General features: G+C 46.8%; 1 protein-coding gene across 25 annotated transcripts in view; it reads left to right on the plus strand.

The window, feature by feature from the left end:
- The window catches only part of KMT2C (lysine methyltransferase 2C), a 422,602-nt gene extending 403,460 nt beyond the window's left edge, over positions 1–19,142 (plus strand). For 23 of the 25 annotated variants that reach the window (XM_070077275.1, XM_070077280.1, XM_070077282.1 and 20 more), the window contains 10 exons: positions 972–1,111; positions 1,948–2,055; positions 4,407–5,526; positions 6,060–6,196; positions 7,989–8,131; positions 8,392–8,560; positions 14,003–14,119; positions 14,490–14,563; positions 15,251–15,359; positions 17,147–19,142. In XM_070077275.1, coding sequence (XP_069933376.1) covers positions 972–1,111; positions 1,948–2,055; positions 4,407–5,526; positions 6,060–6,196; positions 7,989–8,131; positions 8,392–8,560; positions 14,003–14,119; positions 14,490–14,563; positions 15,251–15,359; positions 17,147–17,239 — 2,210 coding nt within the window. In that variant the 3' untranslated portion in view covers positions 17,240–19,142. The remainder of the gene's footprint in view (positions 1–971; positions 1,112–1,947; positions 2,056–4,406; positions 5,527–6,059; positions 6,197–7,988; positions 8,132–8,391; positions 8,561–14,002; positions 14,120–14,489; positions 14,564–15,250; positions 15,360–17,146) is intronic. The other 2 variants (XM_070077291.1, XM_051857093.2) reach the window with 1 other exon arrangement.
- Positions 19,143–20,407: the final 1,265 nt, after the last annotated feature.

A 20,407-nucleotide genomic window follows, 5' to 3' on the forward strand; every position in this document is an offset into this window, starting at 1 on the left:
GTCCTTACTTTGCTGTTTCTCTGGTGTGATTTGACCTTTACTGCATTAGCATGTGAATTATATATCATTGCTGACAACCAGGACGTGTTGCTTAGACAGAGAAAGCATGTTACTTGATAACCCTTGGGTACCTTTTGTTTATATTCCCAAACCCTCATCCACTACTCTGCTTGTTGCCCACGGTACAGGCAAGGCTAGTGATTTGCCAGGGTTTCTGTTTTCCTGTTCTCTGCGTTCCGTCACCACTTGCCTGTTTTGCCTCTGCAGCACCTCCCCAAGATCTTCCCTACCCACAAGGGTGTTTCACCCATCCCTGTGAACAGCAGCACACTGGTCCCTCCCAACAGCACTTTGCTGTCTGTCTCTGGTGTTGGTGTTAGCATGTGCTTGCTGGGCCCCAGTTCCTCAGCATCACTCACTGTTTCCGTGTGCTCTGGCTTCTGTCCTCATCTCCAGTAGTTTCTCTGTTCTCACTGTGGAACTCTTTCTGGAAGTCTGTGTTGGATCTCTGAGCTCTGCCTCCAGGTGCTTCTGTCACTGCTGTTCTTCCTGAGTAGTGCTGTCCCCGTGGGTCCCAGGCCTGCGTACCCGCGCGTCCTTATTTCTCATTGACGCTGCAAGTCACACTTATAAGACTGTTCTATATCCTTATCTTTCATTAAGCATTTTAGTATCATCTTAACCCTCAAGCACCAGCAATATCTCCGTCCCTCTCTGACTCACTTTGTGTGAGTATTTTGGTTACTTGGCTTTGTTAGAAACTTGCATACTATCAGTGTTCTGCCAGCTGCTTGATGTTTTTTAATTTGTGCCCACGTCATACAATAGATGCCTTATAAACATTGCTTAGAAAATGAAGTTTTTGTTAAAGAATGCAGAGTTAATGAACCATGCTGTGATAACGGTGTAATTTCACACCATGTCCCCCCACGATTGTTGGTCAGGTTACTAACCACGTTGGTTGCCTTTAGGTCTTCCTGGATATAAGGAGCCCAGTCGTGGTCTTGCAGACAGTGCGGCACTCAGACCACAGTGGTGCTGTCACTGTAAAGTGGTCGTTCTTGGAAGTGGTGTGCGGAAATCTTTGAAAGATGTGACTCTGGCAAACAAGGTACTTCCCTGTTCTTTCCATGACTCCACCCCGTGTCCAGTGACCATGTGCTTGACCACATCTGCTTCTGCACCAGGCAGGGCTCCACGTCACGGCAGCATGACAGGATGCACTCCTCGCAGGAGCATCCACGTGCATGTGGATGGGCTCTAACACGGATAGCTGTATCAGACTGGGAACAGTGAATATTATGAAGGCCACGTAGTTACTTTCATTTTTTAAAGATGTATTTATTTGAAAGGCAGAGAATGAGAAAGAGCATTCATCTATTTGTTCGCTCCCCAAATGCTCTCAACAAGCAGGGCTGTGCACGGCCAAAACCTGGAGCCAGGAACTCTGAGTCTGCGATGTAGGCAAGGACCCAAATACCAAATACCCAGGCCATTACCTGCTGCCTGCCCAGGTGTGTCAGTAGGAAGCTGGATTGGAAGCAGAGGAGCCAGGACTAGAACCAAAACAGCACGCCAGTGTGGGTGCACAGTCCCGCGCAGCAGTTTAACCCACTGTGCCACAACACCTTTCACCCTAGTCGAGCATATGTTAAAATGGAGTGATAGATGGGTAGTACAAGCTGTTTCTGTACATTTATTTTTCCTATGGCTCAATTACTAAATGCTGAATTCAAGAGAGCTTCAAAAAGTTGCTAGAAAAATGTAGTTATAAGGTAAGATTATTTTGATGTAAAATGTTTTAGAAACCCATGCATAGTTTTTTCATAATAATGTATTTTCCATGAACTTCTTGAAGCTTCTTGGACTTAAGATAGCTATGTTTTACTTTTTAGATATATTATATTTTGACTTACTGAGATGCCCTCGTTTCTCTTTGACTTTCAGGATTCCCGAGAAAGCTCCAAGAGAGGGGAGAAGGACATTGTCTTTTGTAGTAATAACTGCTTTATTCTCTATTCATCAACTGCAAAAGCAAAAAACTCAGAAAGCAAGGTAAAATTAGGACAGTCTCAACTAGTAAACAATATGTAATGAGTGGTTTCTGTATTCTGGGCATACATTATTAAATAAAACAGATGTGTCCCACCTTTACAGAACTCTGCACAGGAGGTCTTAAACAGTGCTAACCAAGATGAGAGAGTTTAAAAACAGTCATGGTCTGTGTTGCTATCTAAAATTATAAATACATTATTTGCCAAAAGGGAGAAAATCAAATTATATTTTGAAAGTTTAGCATTAAATAGAACACTAATACTGAAGTCTCTAATTTAACTAATTACAAATATCTCAACATTTAAAATTGCCATTATAAAAAAGATGTATTTATTTGAGAGACAGAGTGACAGAGGGAGAGAGCAGGGTTGGGAAGAGGGGCAGATAGAGATCTTGTACCCGCTGGTTCACTCCTGAGATGGCCTCAGCAGCCACAGGACTAGGTCAGGCTGAGGCCTGGAACTCTGAGCTGGTCTCCCACATGGGTGGCAAGGGCTCAAGTGCTGGAGCTGTATCTTCTGCTGCCTCCCCGGGTGTGTTAGCAGGAAATGGCATCTGAAGTGGAGCAGCCAGGACTCTAACAAGCACTCTGATACAAGATGCTAGAATGGCAAGTGGTAGCTTAACCCACTGTGCCACAATGCCGGCCCGCTTTTATGGATCTTACCACAATGAGAAAACCTGTTCAGAAATAAAACTTAAGCCTATTTATGCATTTTGAGAGAAAGTATTTTTGTTCATACCATTCTGTACTTGATGTTATGTAGCTTAATTGTATGTGTGCATTTGTACAAATATATTTCTATATATAGCTGTTTAAAGGAAACTTGTTTCTTGTCAAATAATACTGCCAGCCATTTCTCCCTGTAATATGTCTCTCAGAAGAATGTTCTGGCAACTCTTACTTTTTAATTGGCAGTAGTCCCCAGTATAAAAATCCAGACCATATGACAAATAAACTTAGGCTTTGAATTAAAATACGTCAATCTAGGTGAGAGGAGGAATGTTTGTTAGTTTTTCCCTACCAGATACTTTAGATTAGTGTGCAGTTCCTTCCCATTTTTGCATTTGTATGATGCTCGTCTCTTGTCTGAGAAGAGGGTTTGGTGTTGATTAGCTTATGCTGCTGTGTGCTGTGACTGAGAGAAGCTGCCAGGGCTTTTCCCTTAGCTCAGCTCTCAGCAGCTGGAAGGGATCTGAGGAGCCCCCGAGTTGGTTGGTTGGTTTGTTGACAGGAACTGAAGAGTATAGGTTAGCTCTTCTGAGGTAATATTGCAACATTCCTATTTCATTCAACAGAAATCAGTGTTTCTTTGTACAAATGAGCTCTTTAAAAATTTATTTATCACCTTGTTCTCCCTTGTAAGTGACAGGGGCCCTCCTTTCCCATGTACATTAGCAGGGAGCTGGATTGGAAGTGGGACAGCTGGGACTCAAACTGGCACTCCGATATGGGATCTTGGTGTTGCCGGCAGCAGTTTAACCTAGTGCGCCACATCAGCAGCCCTCAAGTTGGCTCTTCCGACGCTCTTGACTTTCCTGGCTTTAAGCTAGAAAGGGAGGTGTCCAAGAAAGTTTTAAGTGCAGAATATCTGCACTCGCATGGGAGACCAGGAGAAGCACCTGGCTCCTGGCTGCGGATTAGCGCGGTGCGCTGGCTGCAGCGGCCACTGGGGGGTGAACCAACAGAAGGAAGACCTTTCTCTCTGTCTCTCTCTCACTGTCACTCTGCCTGTCCAAAAAAAAAAAAAAAAGGCAGAATATTCTGCTGAGTTATGGCTTTGTAGAAACTACCCTGCCCTTGTCAGCTCCATCAATTCTTACACAGAAACGACTTCTGCTCTGCATGACACCGTACCACTTAGTGCCCCTTTTCTTCACCCCTCAGCTCACATACCTTTATTCAGCTGTGTTGCGTGGCTTATTGTTTTAATAAGAATTGTTCTTGGGGCTGGTGCTGTGGTGTAGTGGGTAAAACCTGCAGTGCCAATATCGCACATGGGTGCCGGTTCAAGTCCCATCTGCTCCACTTCCAATCCAGCTCTCTGCTATGGCCTGGGAAGCAGTAGAAGATGACCCAAGTCCTTGGGCCCTTGTACCTATGTGGGAGACCTGGAAGAGGTTCCTTGCTCCTGGCTTCAGATTGGCCCAACTCCCGCCGTTGCGGCCATTTGGGGAGTGAACCAGTGGATGGAAGACCTCTCTCTGTCTGCCTCTGCCTCTGCCTCTGCCTTTCTGTAACTCTGCCTTTCAAATAAATAATTCTTTAAAACAGAAAACAAAAGAAAGAAAACCTGTTCATAGGGCTTCTGAGTTACTCTTCTTGTTGATGATTTCTTTTTATTGCCCAGGAAGCCATTCCTTCATTGCCACAGTCACCTATGAGAGAAACACCTTCCAAAGCATTTCATCAGTACAGTAACAACATCTCCACTTTAGATGTGCATTGTCTCCCACAGCTGCAAGACAGAGCTTCTCCCCCTGCATCACCTCCCATCATGTTCCCTCCTGCCTTTGAAGCAGCCAAAGTAGAGGCCAAGCCAGATGAGCTTAAGGTAACAGTGAAGTTAAAACCGCGTCTAAGAACTGTCCATGGTGGATTTGAAGATTGTAGGCCATTAAATAAAAAATGGAGGGGCATGAAATGGAAGAAATGGAGCATTCATATTGTAATTCCCAAGGGGACATTTAAACCTCCGTGTGAGGAAGAAATCGATGAATTTCTGAAGAAATTGGGCACTTCCCTGAAGCCTGATCCTGTGCCTAAAGACTATCGGAAGTGTTGCTTCTGTCATGAAGAAGGTGATGGGTTGACAGATGGACCAGCAAGGCTGCTCAACCTTGATTTGGATCTATGGGTCCACTTGAATTGTGCTCTGTGGTCCACGGAGGTCTATGAGACTCAGGCTGGTGCCTTAATAAACGTGGAGCTAGCGCTGAGGAGAGGTCTTCAAATGAAATGTGTCTTCTGTCATAAGACGGGTGCCACCAGCGGATGTCACAGATTTCGATGCACCAACATTTATCACTTTACTTGCGCCATTAAAGCACAATGCATGTTTTTTAAGGACAAAACTATGCTTTGCCCCATGCACAAACCAAAGGGAATTCATGAGCAAGAATTAAGTTATTTTGCAGTCTTCAGGAGGGTCTACGTTCAACGCGATGAGGTGCGGCAGATTGCTAGCATTGTGCAGCGAGGGGAACGTGAGCACACCTTCCGTGTTGGAAGCCTCATTTTCCATACAATCGGCCAGCTGCTTCCCCAACAGATGCAAGCATTCCATTCTGCTAAAGCACTCTTCCCTGTGGGCTATGAAGCTAGCCGCCTGTACTGGAGCACACGCTATGCCAACCGGCGATGCCGCTACCTGTGCTCCATTGAAGAGAAAGACGGGCGCCCTGTGTTTGTCATCAGGATTGTGGAGCAAGGCCATGAAGATCTAGTCCTAAGTGACACCTCACCTAAAGGTACGCTCCGCCAGTTCTGTGCTCTGCAGAGCTGATGTTAGCCTAATGAGTGTTGTGTGTCAGTAGTTCTCTGTTAGGGACAGGTGTTTGGTGTTAGGATACCCAAATCCCATATTGGAGCCCCTGGGTTTGTGTCCTAGCTTTGCTCCCAGTTCTGGCTTCTTGCTGATGTGTACTTTTGGAGGCAGCAGGTGATGGCTACAGTATTTGGGTTCCTGCCCACCATGTGGGAGACCTGGATTGAATGCCTGGTTCAGCCCTGGCTGTTGTAGGCATTGTGGGAGTAAATCAGCAAATGGGAGCTCTGTCTCTTCCTGTCTCTCAAATAAATAATAAATAATTCATATATATATATATATAAGAACTATGATTTAATAAGCAGATTTGTTAGATTATTACACATTGGGTTTTTTTTTGGGAATTAATATTTGAGTGGTTATTCATTTTGCTTGTTCTTGTACTGTATCCTGGTTTTTTTTTTTGTGTAACTTAGTACAAGTTTATCATAAAAAATTTTTTTTGTCTTTATGTAGGTGTTTGGGATAAAATTTTGGAGCCCGTGGCATGTGTAAGAAAAAAATCTGAAATGCTCCAACTTTTTCCAGCATATTTAAAAGGAGAAGATCTGTTTGGCTTAACCGTCTCAGCAGTGGCACGGATAGCTGAATCAGTGAGTGTCTTGATTAAGATCTGAAGTTGGATTTGCTTTTCTAATTCCATGTGACAACTTTAACACCTGCTGTAGTATGGTACTTTTCAGAAAATGCCTTTGCCTACGGACTAAACCTTGTTTCTCTTAAGGAAAATAAGGTATTGGTCATTAATAAAGAGACTTCAGTACATGTCAATGTTCACTCAGTAGGCCGGCGCCGTGGCTCACTAGGCTAATCCTCTGCCTTGCGGCGCCGGCACACCGGGTTCTAGTCCCGGTCGGGGCGCCGGATTCTGTCCCGGTTGCCCCTCTTCCAGGCCAGCTCTCTGCTGTGGCCAGGGAGTGCAGTGGAGGATGGCCCAAGTCCTTGGGCCCTGCACCCCATGGGAAACCAGGAGAAGCACCTGGCTCCTGGCTTCGGATCAGCGCGATGCACCGGCCGCAGCACACCGGCTGCGGCGGCCATTGGAGGGTGAACCAACGGCAAAGGAAGACCTTTCTCTCTGTCTCTCTCTCTCACTATCCACTCTGCCTGTAAAAAAAAAAAAAAAATGTTCATTCAGTGAATGTCAGGTTCTTTTCAGGGCTGAAAAGGCAGAGGGAAGGACACCAGCAGTGCGTCCTGTCCTCGTTACGCTGGGCGAGGAATGATTCTAAGTTGGCTTCCAAAGTTCACGTGCACATCAGAGTGCTCGTCCACCCACTTGCTGACCACTGCTGGGTTCTTCCTAGGGACAGTGCCCAGAACAGGAGATGGCAGCAACCCTTGTTGGCAAGACAAGCATGTTTGACAGTTCTTGTAACTGAAACATACCTACATGATATTTCTGGAAAATTTGCATGTATAAGGCATAGTTTTAACAAAAAACTTGATGTATTTTCTTTGGGTAGGCAGAGGAGATGCCCAGAGCCACTGAATAATTAGGCCAGTTACTTCCTTTGGAATAGGTGTACCTAAATGACATGTGTCTTATATTTATGAGTATAGAGAAATAAATTTCATAGAAAAGACTTGTAACATACAAATCATTTTACAATTAAACTTTATTAGGACTACCTATGCTCCTAGGATTCGACACATCCTAGGATATGACCAATAACCTCATCATGTTATATCCAGTTGAAAGGAGTAAGAAATTATTTAAGACTGTTCTCGATTTTTTTATATTCTGTTCAGAGATATAAACTGGCTTAGACCCATAGTTCACACAGCAGTTAAATTGTCACTTGGGGCATCTGCACCCCGTAGCAGAGTGCCTGGTGTGACCTGGCTACTCTGCGTCAGATCCGACTTACTGCTTTTGCAGACCCAGGAGATAGCAAGTGACACCCGGAGTACTTCACCACGTGGGTGATCCTGATTGAATTCCAGTCTCCTGGCTGTTGCCAGCATCTGGGCAGTAAACCAGCAGATCGAAGGTCTCTCCGTCTATGCCTGTGGCTCTATCTCTGTACCCTTCAAATAAAATGAAACTAAGGAAATATTTTTAATTGGCATTAATCCAAGTGAAAATCATCACACTCATGCTTGTGAATGTTGGAATCCTCAGATCCTAAAAGCACACAAGCATATACGTTGGGTTAACCTGTTTCTCCAAGGACATTTCCCAGGTTTACTAAGTTATGGTTTGAAACTGAATTCATATACTGTTAAATAGATGTGAGTGTAGGCTGATCATGTTGACTAACAGAAAAGAACATCTTGATGCCAGGGGAAGCATTTACAGGTCTTGTTAATCCTCTTGGCAAGCTGGAGGTTCTCTGTGGTCCTGATGGAAAGGTTACCTTCTGCCTTTTTGCCTCCTTTCAGCTCCCTGGGGTTGAGGCGTGTGAAAACTACACCTTCCGATACGGCCGAAATCCGCTCATGGAGCTCCCGCTTGCCGTTAACCCCACAGGTTGTGCCCGTTCCGAACCTAAAATGAGTGCGCATGTCAAGAGGTTTGTGTTAAGGTATTTTGTTTTAACTTCACATAGTACAGCCCAGGGTTTCTAGGCGTATTAGTGTTCTTTGTGCTTGACTTGTCCGCTGCTTACAAACCCTGCCGTCTCTGGCTGTGTATGTGCCTGACCACCTCAGAGAGCGCCGTGTGTCTCTGCGGGGCAGCTTTCGCGTGTGCTTCTGTGGGAAGGATGTGCACTGGCGCGGCCGTGCGCGGCAGTCAGAGGTGTCTCCAGTTCTCCTTTCTCTCTGTCCTGCACCGTCGCCGCAGGCCGCACACGCTGAACAGCACCAGCGCCTCGAAGTCGTTCCAGAGCACCGTCACGGGGGAGCTGAGCGCGCCCTACAGCAAGCAGTTTGTTCACTCCAAGTCGTCGCAGTACCGGAAAATGAAGACCGAGTGGAAGTCCAACGTGTATCTGGCCCGCTCTCGGATTCAGGTGAAGAAGCGCGTGGTGGTAGGGAAGCTGAGAGAGAGAGCTAGAAATCCGAACATGCTGGTTCCCAGATCCCGTACGTGAGAGAGGATCCCCCGTGCTGCAGGGGTGGCAGCCCTCTTCAGGGCGCTGTCACGTCTCGTCAGTTTGGGCGTTAGCAGTGGAGCCGCTTACTCTCGGAGCACGGTGCTCTGTTGCTCCCAGATGGAAATGAGGCCTTGGGGATCTACATCTTTCAGTCTTGATGAGCACTCTTGGGAAGGTGCTAGCATTGCACCTTCACTCACTATTTGTGGAGAGTTCAGGGAAATTGTTTCAAGCACCTGGGAAAAGTACAAATAAAAATCTTTTTTTTTGTTTAAGATTTACTATTTATTTAAAAGGCAGTCTTAGAAAGGGAGCAAGCGAGCTTCCATCTACTGGTTCACTCCTCAAATGGCCACATGTAAGCCAGGAGCTTCATCCAGGTCTCCTGCATGGATGCACAGGCTGCCCAAGTGCCTGGGCCATCCTGTGCTGCTTTCCCAGCCACATTAGCAGGGAGCTGGATTGGAAGTTTGGTAGTCAGGACTCCAGCTGGCACCCTTATGGGTTGCTGGAACTGCAGGCAATGGCTTAACCTGCTGTGTCACAGTGCAGGCCCCAAATAAAAATATTTTCAAAAAGTATCCCAATCTTCCAGTCCAGCTCTCTGCTGTGGCTCAGGAGGGCAGCGGAGGATGGCCCAAGTGCAAGGTCCCTGCACCCTCATAGAAGACCAGGAGAGGCACCTGGCTCCTGGCTTCGAATCAGCGCGGTGCGCCAGCTGCAGCAGCCAGTGGGGAGTGAACCAATGGAAAAGGAAGACCTTTCTCTCTGTCTCTCTGTCCACTCTGCCTGTCAAAAAAAAAAAAAAAAAGTCCAGGGGCTAGCACTGTGGCATAGTGCATAAAGCCACCACCTGCAGTGCTGGCATCCTGTATGGTACCCATTCACATCCTGGCTGCTCCACTTCTGATCCAGCTCTCTGCTATGGCCTGGGAAAGCAGTGGGAGATGGCCCAAGTCCTTGGGCCCCTGCACCTGCATGGGAGACCTGGAGGAAGCACCCGGCTCCTGGCTTCGGATTGGTGCGGCGCCGGCCATAGTGGCCATTAGGGGAGTGAACCAATGGAAGGAAAACCTTTCTGTCTGTCTCTCTGTCTATAACTCTACCTGTCAAAAAAAAAAAAAAAAAAGTACCCCAATTTTGGAAACTTCCATACATTTTAGAAGCTAACTTTTCATAAAATCATTACATAGTTTTGATAGACTGTAGAATATCATCAAGTAAGGCATCCTTAGACTAAGAAATTAAATTTACATCGACAGTCCATACGGGCTGAGCTGGAACCTGAATAACCAAGTGTGTATTCGGCACTCGGCATCTCTCCTTGGATGTCCCGGAATGGAATTATAATACTCTCATTTCGTCGGACTTCTCCAGTCTTTGAGCCTGATCATCCTCAAGGTTTTCTTGCATTCCTGAATGATAGCGCTATTATTCTCATTGTTCTCATGTTAAAACCCCTAGATCCAAACCATCATCATGTGCTGTTGATTTTTTTTTGTTTGTCTTTTAAAGATTTGTTTATTTGAAAATCAGAGTTAGAGAGAGAAAGAGAGAAACCGACCTTCTATCCCCCGATTTACCTCCCAGATGACCGTAACAACCAGGGCTGTGTCAGGCTGAAGCCGGGAGCCAGGAGCTTCAACTGGGTCTCCCACATGGGGAGCAGGGTCCCAAGCTCGGGCCATTTTTCACTTCCTTTCCCAGGCTATTGGGGAGCTGGATAGAAAGTGGAGCAGCCAGGACACTAATCAGCACCCATGATAGGATGCCAGCATTGTAGGCAGCAGATTTACCTGCTGTGCCACAATGCCAACCGATTCTTTCTTCCTCCCAAAGGCTCTCTAAAATCCAGTATTAGGCTCCCACTCCCTTTTTAACGTATATCTCATTGTCTATGTAATCATTGAAGACCTGGCAATCTCCTTCCCTCCAGTTGCTTTTCAGAAGCTAGTATAATTGCTTCAAAGTATAGATTGGGTCAAAGTTTCATTGCTGAGTCATTCATTTGCAGATTCTCGAAACCTTTTTCTTTTCTCTTTCTTTCTTTCTTTCATTTGAAAATCAGAGGGAGAGACAGATCTTCCATCCCTTCCATCTGCTGGTTCACTTTCCAGATGTCCACAACAGCCAGGGCTGGGCCAGGCTGAAACCAGAAGCCAGGAGCTTCCTCCAGGTCTCCCACATGTGTGGCAAGGGCCCAGACACTTGGGCTGTCTTCTGCTGCTTTTCCCCAGCACACCAGCAGGGAGCTGGATCGAATGTGGAGGAACCGGGACTCCAAACGGTGTCCATATGCGATGCCAGTTTTGCAGGTGGCAGCTTAACCCACTGTGCCACAGTGCTGGCTCCAAACCTTTTACTTCTTCACTAGAAGTGTTTAGGATCTTCTATTTTTGATACTTGGGTATTTCTTAAAAATAGACCTAAGTTAAGGTCTTTGTAGTTACTGGTTTCCTCACTTGATGAGCCACTTTCAGTCTGGGAAATTGTGTTTTATGTTTGTTCTTTCACAAGTTCCTCCTGTTTTATGCCTATTTGCTCCCATAAGCAAATTCTGGACCCTGAGAACTGGGACGTCCCAGTGTGGACCCTAGCCTAGCAGGAGTAGCCTCACCTGGGAATATTAAGGCTTGCAGATTCAGGGCCTCCCGCCCAGCCTTATTGAGTCCAGCTCTGGGGAGCCCCCTGTGACCTAATGCGCGCCAGAGTATCTGCCTTCTCTGAGCACTGTTCCTCCCATCTCTGTCCTGGGACTGCTCCACTTCTCGGCTCGTCTTTCTTATGCGTTAAGGAAAATCACCTAAGAACCCTTTCTAGTTTTGATCTTTTGTTTGATATCTTATTTTCCCACTAGGAATACCTCATCTCTCCTTCCTGTCTACCTGTTATCTCTGGTTCTGCGAGCAATTTAATGCTCCCTCTTTCTCCTTTAAGCTGTAGTCTCCAATTTAAATGTTTTGAGATAGTTAAATCATTCTTGTTCCCATTTTTGTTTCTGATTCCTTAATGTGATTTTGGTGGGAGCCTGACTATGTGTGTTCAGCTTGCCATCTTTAACCTGAAACAATTTTTTAAAAGATTTATTATTTGAAAGGCAAGGTTACAAAGAGAGAGAGAGAACTTGGGCCACCTTCTGCTTTCCCAGGCCATAGCATAGAGCTGGATCGGAAGTGGAGTAGCCGGGACTTGAACCGGTGCACATATGGGATGCCAGCACTGCAGGCAGCGGCTTTACCTGCTATGCCAGAGTGCCGGCCCCCTGAAACATTTTTGAGAGTTCTCGGTGGGTTTTTTGTTGTCTCTTTTTCCCTCCTGATCTGCCGGCCTCTCTACGTCCATCTCCTAGGTAGGTCATATTTTATAAATGGAGTGAATAATGGTGCATATACTTTTCTCCATCTTTCTTTTCTCACTAATACCAGCACTCCTAGACGAGTGAAGTAGCTCAGTTTCATTCTCTTTAATGACCATGTCTTCTTCCATTCCACTACTGTTTTATTTTGGACAGGGGCCCACCATTTGCTGTTGCTTTCCCAGGTGCATTAGCAAGGAGCTGGCTTGGGAGTGGCGAAGCTGAGACTCAAACTGGCACTCTTGAGTGGGACACTGGTGTTCTAGGTGGCAGTTTAGCCCACTGTGCGCAGTGCTTGTCCCACAACATAACCTTTGCATTCAGTTTCCCATGAACATTTTGAAGTGCCATCTTATCCATAGTGTCTTTAACTTTTTTCCTTGTACAAATTTTATTTTTTAAGACAGTAGCGTGAGCTACTGAGTGAAAGACAGGTTTCAACATCTGCTGGTTCACTCCCCAGATGGCTGCGACAGCTGGGGCTGTCCCAGTTTGGAGCCAGGGGCTTCTACTGCGTCTCCAAGGATGTGGGCCCTCCTGCACTGCTTTCCCAGGAGCAACGGCAGGGCGCTGGATTGGAAGTGGAGCAGCCGGGACTTGGGACTCAACCCGGCGCCCATGAGGGATGCTGGAGTTGCAGGTGGAGGCTGCATCTCCGCGCTGGCCCCCGTTTCAATGTTTTAGCCAGTTAAAATTTCTACACATTCCTTGCTCGGGCTCATAACTGTGTATTAGGAGAAAAAATGGTTTGCTTTGCCCAAGACCCTCATTTGTTTACAGTTTTCCTGATAATTAGAGCAAAGTAGTAACTTCCTTGTTTCTTCCGTTGTCTTGGCTCCCATGAAGCTTTGGAGCCCAATCTGAAAGTGTTTACAATATTAGTAATTCTTCATAGTAAGCTCTGTTTCTGTTTATGTTAAGTGTATCATTATGCTAGTAGAATAATAAATACTACAAGTCATTAGCTGAAGTATTAATCTTTAGGAACTCAGTAGGATGTTACTTGAAAGATAAAGATAGCGTAATAGAAAAATTGGACATACAATCAACAGTATCACTCTGTAGACTGTTTTAGTCTATTTTTGTTGCTATAACAGAATACCACAGACAGCAATTTATAAACAGTCAAATGGGACTCACTATTCTGGAGACTAGAGAGTCCCAAGATTGAGGGCGCACATTTGGTGAGGGCCTTCTTGGCTGTCCTGTCCCATGTGGAAGGCAGAAAAGCAAGGGAGGGGAAGGAGGCCAAGTCATCCTTTTTTCAGGAACCCACCCCTTTGGTAATCCACTGGCACGAAATGGGATAATGGCATTAATCCATTCACGAGGGCGTAGCTCCCCGGACCTCGGCACCTCTTTTAAAGATCCCGCCTCCCAACACTGTTGCATTTGGGGGATTAAGTTTCCAGCACCCGAACTTTGAGAACACATTCAAGCTGTAGCATAGATATACCCTGAGAATGCACTATGAAAGAAGACACAGGAACAAGGGAATTGTGGTGTGGTGTGAAATGGTATGGTTGTCAAACTTTGGGGCCGGCTCTGTGGCGTTGGTTCATGTCCTGGCTGCTCCACTTCTGATCCAGCTCCCCGCTAATGGCCTGAGAAGGCAGCAGAAGCCGGCCAAGTCATTGGACCCCTCACCCATGTGGGAGACTTGGAAGAAGCTCCTGACTCCTGGCTTAGGATCGGCATAGCACCTGTTGTTGTGGCCATTTGGGGAGTGAACAAGCAGACGGAAGACTTTTCTCCATTCTCTCTCCTCTGAACTCTACCTCTCAAATTAAAAAAAAAAAAAAAAAGTAATTCCCTCATGTGAAGTTTAAAAAAGATTGTTAAATTTTTAAATTTCAGGAAAGAATGTGAAGTTCATTTGAGTTTATGTGAAACCTTAAGTATGACTTTTGTAAAGACCCAACAGTAACATCCTCGTGTGAAAAGTAGAATGCAGATGTGCTGTCACATGGATTGAAGGCCATGTGCGTGCTTTGTGTTCACAGGGGCTGGGCCTGTATGCTGCTAGAGACATTGAGAAGCACACTATGGTCATTGAGTATATAGGGACTATCATTCGAAATGAAGTGGCCAACAGGAAAGAGAAGCTTTATGAGTCACAGGTATGTGCGACCCTGACCACACTCCGTCCCTGTCCCTGTGCCGTCTGAGCAGCCTGGCAGGCAGGCCAAAGCTGCCGTGCCGTGTTCGCTTGTGAACAGTAGTCGTTTCTGTCCTTCTTCCATTTTTCTCTTGTCTGTTTCATCAGTGTAGTCTCTTTAAACCGGTGCTTTGTTTGCATAGCTGTAACTGAACTGATGGGCCTGGCTTCTCGGACAGCCCGATTCAGTGCTTTCCGTGTGTCCCACGTAAATGGCATCTGGCTGGTTGGTAGAGTGTCCAAGCAAGTGTCATCGGGGCATTCAGCTCATGGCAACTCAGTGTCCGCTTGAAGCTATTTGGATGCACTCATGACTGCCTCCTTCTCTCTAGAATCGCGGCGTGTACATGTTCCGCATGGATAATGACCATGTGATTGATGCAACGCTCACAGGAGGGCCTGCAAGGTAAGGCAGAAAGCAGTCTGATAAACAGCTCTGCTTGGTCGGCCCATGCTAGTGCAGAGAGGATCGCAGCAGAGGAGCAGTGCTCTTACTGTAACCTCGCAGTGAAGAAAGATTCACAGCAAACAAGTTTCAAGAATTGTTATTGGGGCTGGCTTTGTAGCTCAGTGGCTAAAGCCGCTGCCTGCGACACTGGCATCTCATATGGGGGTGCCAGTTCAAGACTTGGCTGCTCCACTTCCGATCCTGCTCCCTGCTAATTTGCATGGGAAAGCAGTGGACGAGAGCCCAAGTGCTTGGGTCTCTGCACCCATGTGGGAGAACCGGAAGAAGCTCTGGGCTTCTGGTTTCAGTCTGGCCCAGCTTGGCTGTTGCAGCCATTTGGAGGGTGAACCAGCAGATGGAAGACTGTGTGTGTGTGTGTGTGTGTGTGTGTATGTGTGTGAGAGAGAGAGAGGGAGAGGGAGAGAGGGAGGGAGGGAGAGAGAGAGAGAGTCCCTGTCCCTCCCTTGCTATAACTCTGCCTTTCAAATAAAAATAAATCTTGAAAAGGAGAATTTGTATTTAAAATTTCTGTTCATACGTGTTCTATTTGTAATGGACAAGTACAAATGTAATTAACAGGAGTTTTTTCAAGGCTTTTAAAGCATCTTCTAGTTGTTTACAATAGTTTCCTGACATGGCTTTCAGATACATCAACCATTCATGTGCGCCTAATTGTGTGGCTGAAGTGGTGACCTTTGAGAGAGGACACAAAATTATCATCAGCTCCAATCGGAGAATCCAAAAAGGAGAAGAGGTAAGAGCGTGAAGACCTGGGTGTCTCACGTGGCCTCCGTGAAGCAGCCACGCCTTCACACTGGCGACTCTGCTCTCGTTCTGGATTGTTCCAGGTCTAGTTTCCTGGATGACACGGGGCTCCTCTTGGTGGGGCAGGTTTTGCTCCCTACCCCCCTTTACCTCTTTCCACGTGGCAGCTCTGACGGTGCTGACTGTCAGCCTTCCTCTTCCACAGGTCAGCACGCCCGTGCCCCTCGCACGGCGTCAGTTCTGGTGTCCCGAGACCTTTCTTTATTCCCGCGCCCAGCTGCAAGTTGGCAGCATACTTGTTTTTAGAGGTCATGGCTGTCGTTGAGCTGTTTGACGAACACGGAGTCACTGCCCCTTCTGGCCTGTGGGAACGGAACCAGTTGCTGTCACTGGAAGGGCCAAAGGTCACAAGTGTGGGGAGCGCTGTGGCTCCAGTCTGCACATAGGCTCACTGACAACACAAGCTTACTCATTCCTCACACCAGTAGGTTTTCACAGTTTAGAATTTTTGCTAGTTTTGTTTTTGCTTTTGTCTTCCAAAGGCTGAGTGCTGAACTTGATATTCGTCTCTTTGGTCTCACAAGACGACTTTGGTTCAGCATGTCACCTGTTAATTATTATCAGCCTTAATTACGCATGTCAGTTTCCCGATTTTGTCTTTCATATATGTGATTGCACCTGGGCGAGTCACCCTCCTTCTGGAGCTGGTGTCTGTGGGAAAGCACCCGATGAGCCACGGTGCTTTCTGGAGGAGACATCCTGTCTGGGGAGCGCGGAGCCCGAGTATCTTGACTGTTGGAGCCCCCAGCCCTTCATGAACATAGCTGTGGGGTTGCACCTGTATTTTTGGTCACCTTTTTGGAATCTCTTTTCTTCAGTCCAGAATTGGGGTCTGACCAGACTTAGGTCCATTCATTGCACATGTCCCAGTAACTACCCAATGAGAGAGCGCAGCATGGCGCCAGTAACCAGCAGGGGGCGCTCTGGGCATTAAGACAGATGGGGCTGATCCCAGGCCCCTGGGCTCTCCTCTTCCTTGAGTATTCTGGAGTGAGTCATTTAACCTCCTTCAGCCTCTGTTTTGTTTTCTATAAAATAGAAAAGTTCCTTGCAAAGCTCCTGCAGGAACCCAGCAGATACCTAATGGAAGGCAGTAGCGTCAGTGCTGGGAATAGTATTCTCAGTAAATGTCTTCTTTCCCTTCTGTGTGCAAAGTCTCTCCAAGCTCTGTCCTAGAGTGTTAAATTAGAAAAGACTCCGTCATTCTGCAGGTCACCTTTCTCAGGGACAGCTTGGGGGCGGGGGGCAGGGGAGGGCTTGGACCATGCAAATCGTCCAGACTCCCAGCCACCTTGAGAGCAGGGTTGCTCTGAGATGTTGAGAATAATTTGGCAGTCCCTAAATACCCAATGAAAGAGGAAAAACAGTGCTAGCTGGGGGCGCCACTCTATCTGCCCAAACATGCATGTCCGACTCAGCAAGCCAGGGGAGGTGGGGGCTTGCTGGGGGCTCTGTCCCCGCAACGCGCCCGTGCACCTGCTGGGACAGCAGTGTGAGAAGTCCTAGCAGCTTTCTCCAGCCCAGGAGACACGGAGCCTGAAAATACCTCCTCTCGCACTTCTTTGGAAAAGTTAGCTTCCTTACTGCTACTTGAGGCCCCTCCCCGCACCCGTGGGCCTCCTGCAGAGGTTGGCAGCATTCTGTGTGCTGGGTCTGAAGTAGGAGGGGCTGGTCCTCCTCTCCCCGCCTCTCACGCTCTGTCTTTGCCGCGGGCAGCTCTGCTATGACTACAAGTTTGACTTTGAAGACGACCAGCACAAGATTCCGTGTCACTGCGGAGCGGTGAACTGCCGGAAGTGGATGAACTGAACGCATTCCTTGCCATCTCAGCAGGCGGCTTGTCCCTGGGAAGCGGCGATTCTACACACCATTGGGATCTGCAGACAGGATGCTTTGTTTTCTGTTTTGTGACTTTTTGAAGAACAGCCTCTGGGAGTCCTGGCTGCTTCGGCCCTTCAGGTTAAGGAAGCACTTGGAGAGCTGACCGGGAGTCCTGCAGATGCTGAGGGCGAACGGATACACAATGGTCCAGCACTTTCGCTTGTTTTCTATTTCTTTTCTTTCTTTTTTCTTTTCTTTTCTTTTGTTGTTGTTGTTGTTTTTTTTTTTCCTTGTGGGTGGGTTTGGTTTTGTTTTGTTAATCTCACTGAGGAGAATTTTACTGGGGCACAGAGCCGATGGCTGCCCCGCCCCAGGGCAGGGCCTTCCTATGAATGTAAGACTGAAATCACCAGCGAAAGGGGGTGTCCGGAGTGCTGGCCACGGCCTGTGGAGAAGGGGCAGGCCCTCTGACTTAGAAATGTGTTTAAGTAAAGTAGACACCACTGAACAAGGAATGTACTGAAATGACTTCCTTAGGGATAGAGCTAAGGGATAATAACTTGCACTAAAATACACTTAAATACTTGATTCCATGAGTCAGTTTATTGTAGTTTTTGATTTCTGTAAAATAAGAGAAACTTTTTGTATTTATTATTGAATAAGTGAATGAAGCTATTTTTAAATAAAAGTTAGAAGAAAGCCAAGCTGCTGCTGTTACCTGCAGAACTAACAAACCCTGTTACTTTGTACAAATATGTAAATATTTTGAGAAAAAAATACAGTATAAAAATAGTTATTGACCAAATGCTACCAGGCTCTGCAGCAGCTCGGGTGCTTATAAAATGTTCTTAGGGATGTCACAATATAATTTTTTGTTATTAAATATGCCATTATCATTATGTAATAACCAAAATTTCAACCTAGAGTGTTTGGGGTTTTTTGGAAACTAGAGTCTATTGGGACTTAATTGTTTTATACACCTCACTTCTGACAAAGCAGAGTGTATGCTATGATTACAATTTTTATAGCTGTTTTGGTAATTTAAACTAATTTTTTCATATTATATTGTTGCATCCCTACTTCCTCAGTCAGGTTTTTTGTGCTTACAATTTGTGATAACTGTGAATAACTGCTTACAGACACACCCCATGGAGGCTGAATTTTTCCTTCAGCAGACGTAGTTTTGATTAGAACTTTGTTTCAGACCACAAAGAATCATGTAAACATCCTAGAATCATGTAGCAGGAACTTAAACCTAACTCTTTAGCCTTCTATTTAACACAAAAATTTGAAAAAAGGAAAAAAAAAAAAAAACCGAGAGCGCGAGCGGGCGAGCGATGTGATTGTGCCAGCGGGCAGTAGGGTTTCTGGAAGATGTAATTTTACAATGTGTTTGTATGACCTGTTTGTTTACATTTCTTTAATAAAAGAGACACACTGTTTTGTGTTTGCTTGTAGAAACTTAATCAGCATTTTGAACCAGGTTAGGTTTTTATTTTGTACTTAAAATTCTGGTACTGACCCTTCACAGGCCGAGTGTGAGATGAAGTTTCTGTGTGCACAGTGCACAGTGATGCAGTTCTGAACTCGTAATGTATATGGCATGATGTATTTTTATCTTACAGAATAAATCAATTGTATATATTTTTCTCTTGATAAATAGCTGTATGAAATTTGTTTCTTGAATATTTTTCTTCTCTTGTACAATACTCTGACATCCTACCAGTATTTGTCCTACCGGGTTTTTGTTGTTTTCTGTTCTGTATAATAGTATCTAATGTTGGCAAAAATTGAATTTTTTGAAGTATACAGAGTGTTATGGGTTTTGGAATTTGTGGACACAGATTTAGAAGATCACCATTTACAAATAAAATATTTTACATCTATAAAAGCCGCCTGGAGTGTCTCTCGTTGGCCCCTCTCCCTGCTGGGTCCGGAGTTCTTCCAGAACCTCCCAGCCGCCCGCCAAGCGGCTCCGCCTCCCTGGCGCCCCCTCTGGGCTGGGTCGAGGGGAAGTTGTTTCTGGAGTTTGCCAGGACCAGATGGCGTCCTCCTCGGACCCGTCTGTGTTTAATTGCTGAATTTAGTCTCCTCTTTTTGAGGCTGTTTTCCAGACTTAACTCTGTGTGAGGAAGGTTTTATTTTCATTATATTGAATATATGGAAGATACTCAATTTAAAGGGCGCTAAGAATTGAAACCGCCCGGAATCCCCCTGCAGCTCCTCACTCCATGAAGCCCTAAACAAACAGCTTTTACGTTGCATTGAGCAATTGCCAGGGTAGCCATCAACTGAAAAAAGAACTCTCACAGTGTTCCCGCGAAGCGCTCCCAGCGGGTGAGCGTGCGGCCTCGCTCAGGGCTGGCTGGTGCCGGCGGAGATCAGACCCAGGAGAGACCCCCGCGCCAGGCAGAGCCACCGTGCGCTCGGAGCTGCGCGGACGCCAGGCGCTCACTGCCCTGTTGAGGCCAGGAAGCTCATTCTAGCCCTGGTCTTTCCTCCACACCTGCTGCGGGTCTCGGAAGTGGGAGGTGTGTAGGAGGAGACACTGAGGGCCAAGTACCTGTCACTCCAGAAATGGGGGGCGGATGGCTCCTTGTTGAGGCCCTTGCGGTAAATCCTAGTGGTGAAGACAGGGAGCAGTGGCGAGAGCTGGGTGCACCCCCCAGCACCCCGGCCCGACGTTGCCAGTGGGTCAGGTGTACTGGCTGCCTGGAACTTGACCACACGGTCAGCACATTTATTGCCCACCTAAAAGGACGTTCCACAGAGGGCCATGATCCCTGGCATCGCAGCGCTTGCAGGGGCAGAAATGTTCAAACACGGGAGACTAGACGGAAACCCAGTGAGATGTCGAGGCTGTCAGAGCAGATGGCGCTCGCTCAAGTTCAGACGCGGAGGCGGGACGCGGCTGGAGGCTTGCTGGGCAGAGGAGCAGCGGTGTGAAAGACGCGGGAAGGCAAGGGAGCCCGGGGACCAGAGGGACTCGCCGAGGGAGGGAATGCGAGACCCGGCCCGGGTGTGTGTGTGGTGGGGGGATGCTGGGTGGGCTCTGGAGGTGCCTGAACCAGTTGGTGGCTGTGCAGATGGAGAGCATTAGAAGCACACACGAGAGGTTTTGCAGGTTGACCTCTCAACGCATTTTCATTTCAAAAC

This window comes from Oryctolagus cuniculus, chromosome 7 (assembly GCF_964237555.1).
Source record: "Oryctolagus cuniculus chromosome 7, mOryCun1.1, whole genome shotgun sequence".
Classification (NCBI taxonomy): domain Eukaryota; kingdom Metazoa; phylum Chordata; class Mammalia; order Lagomorpha; family Leporidae; genus Oryctolagus; species Oryctolagus cuniculus.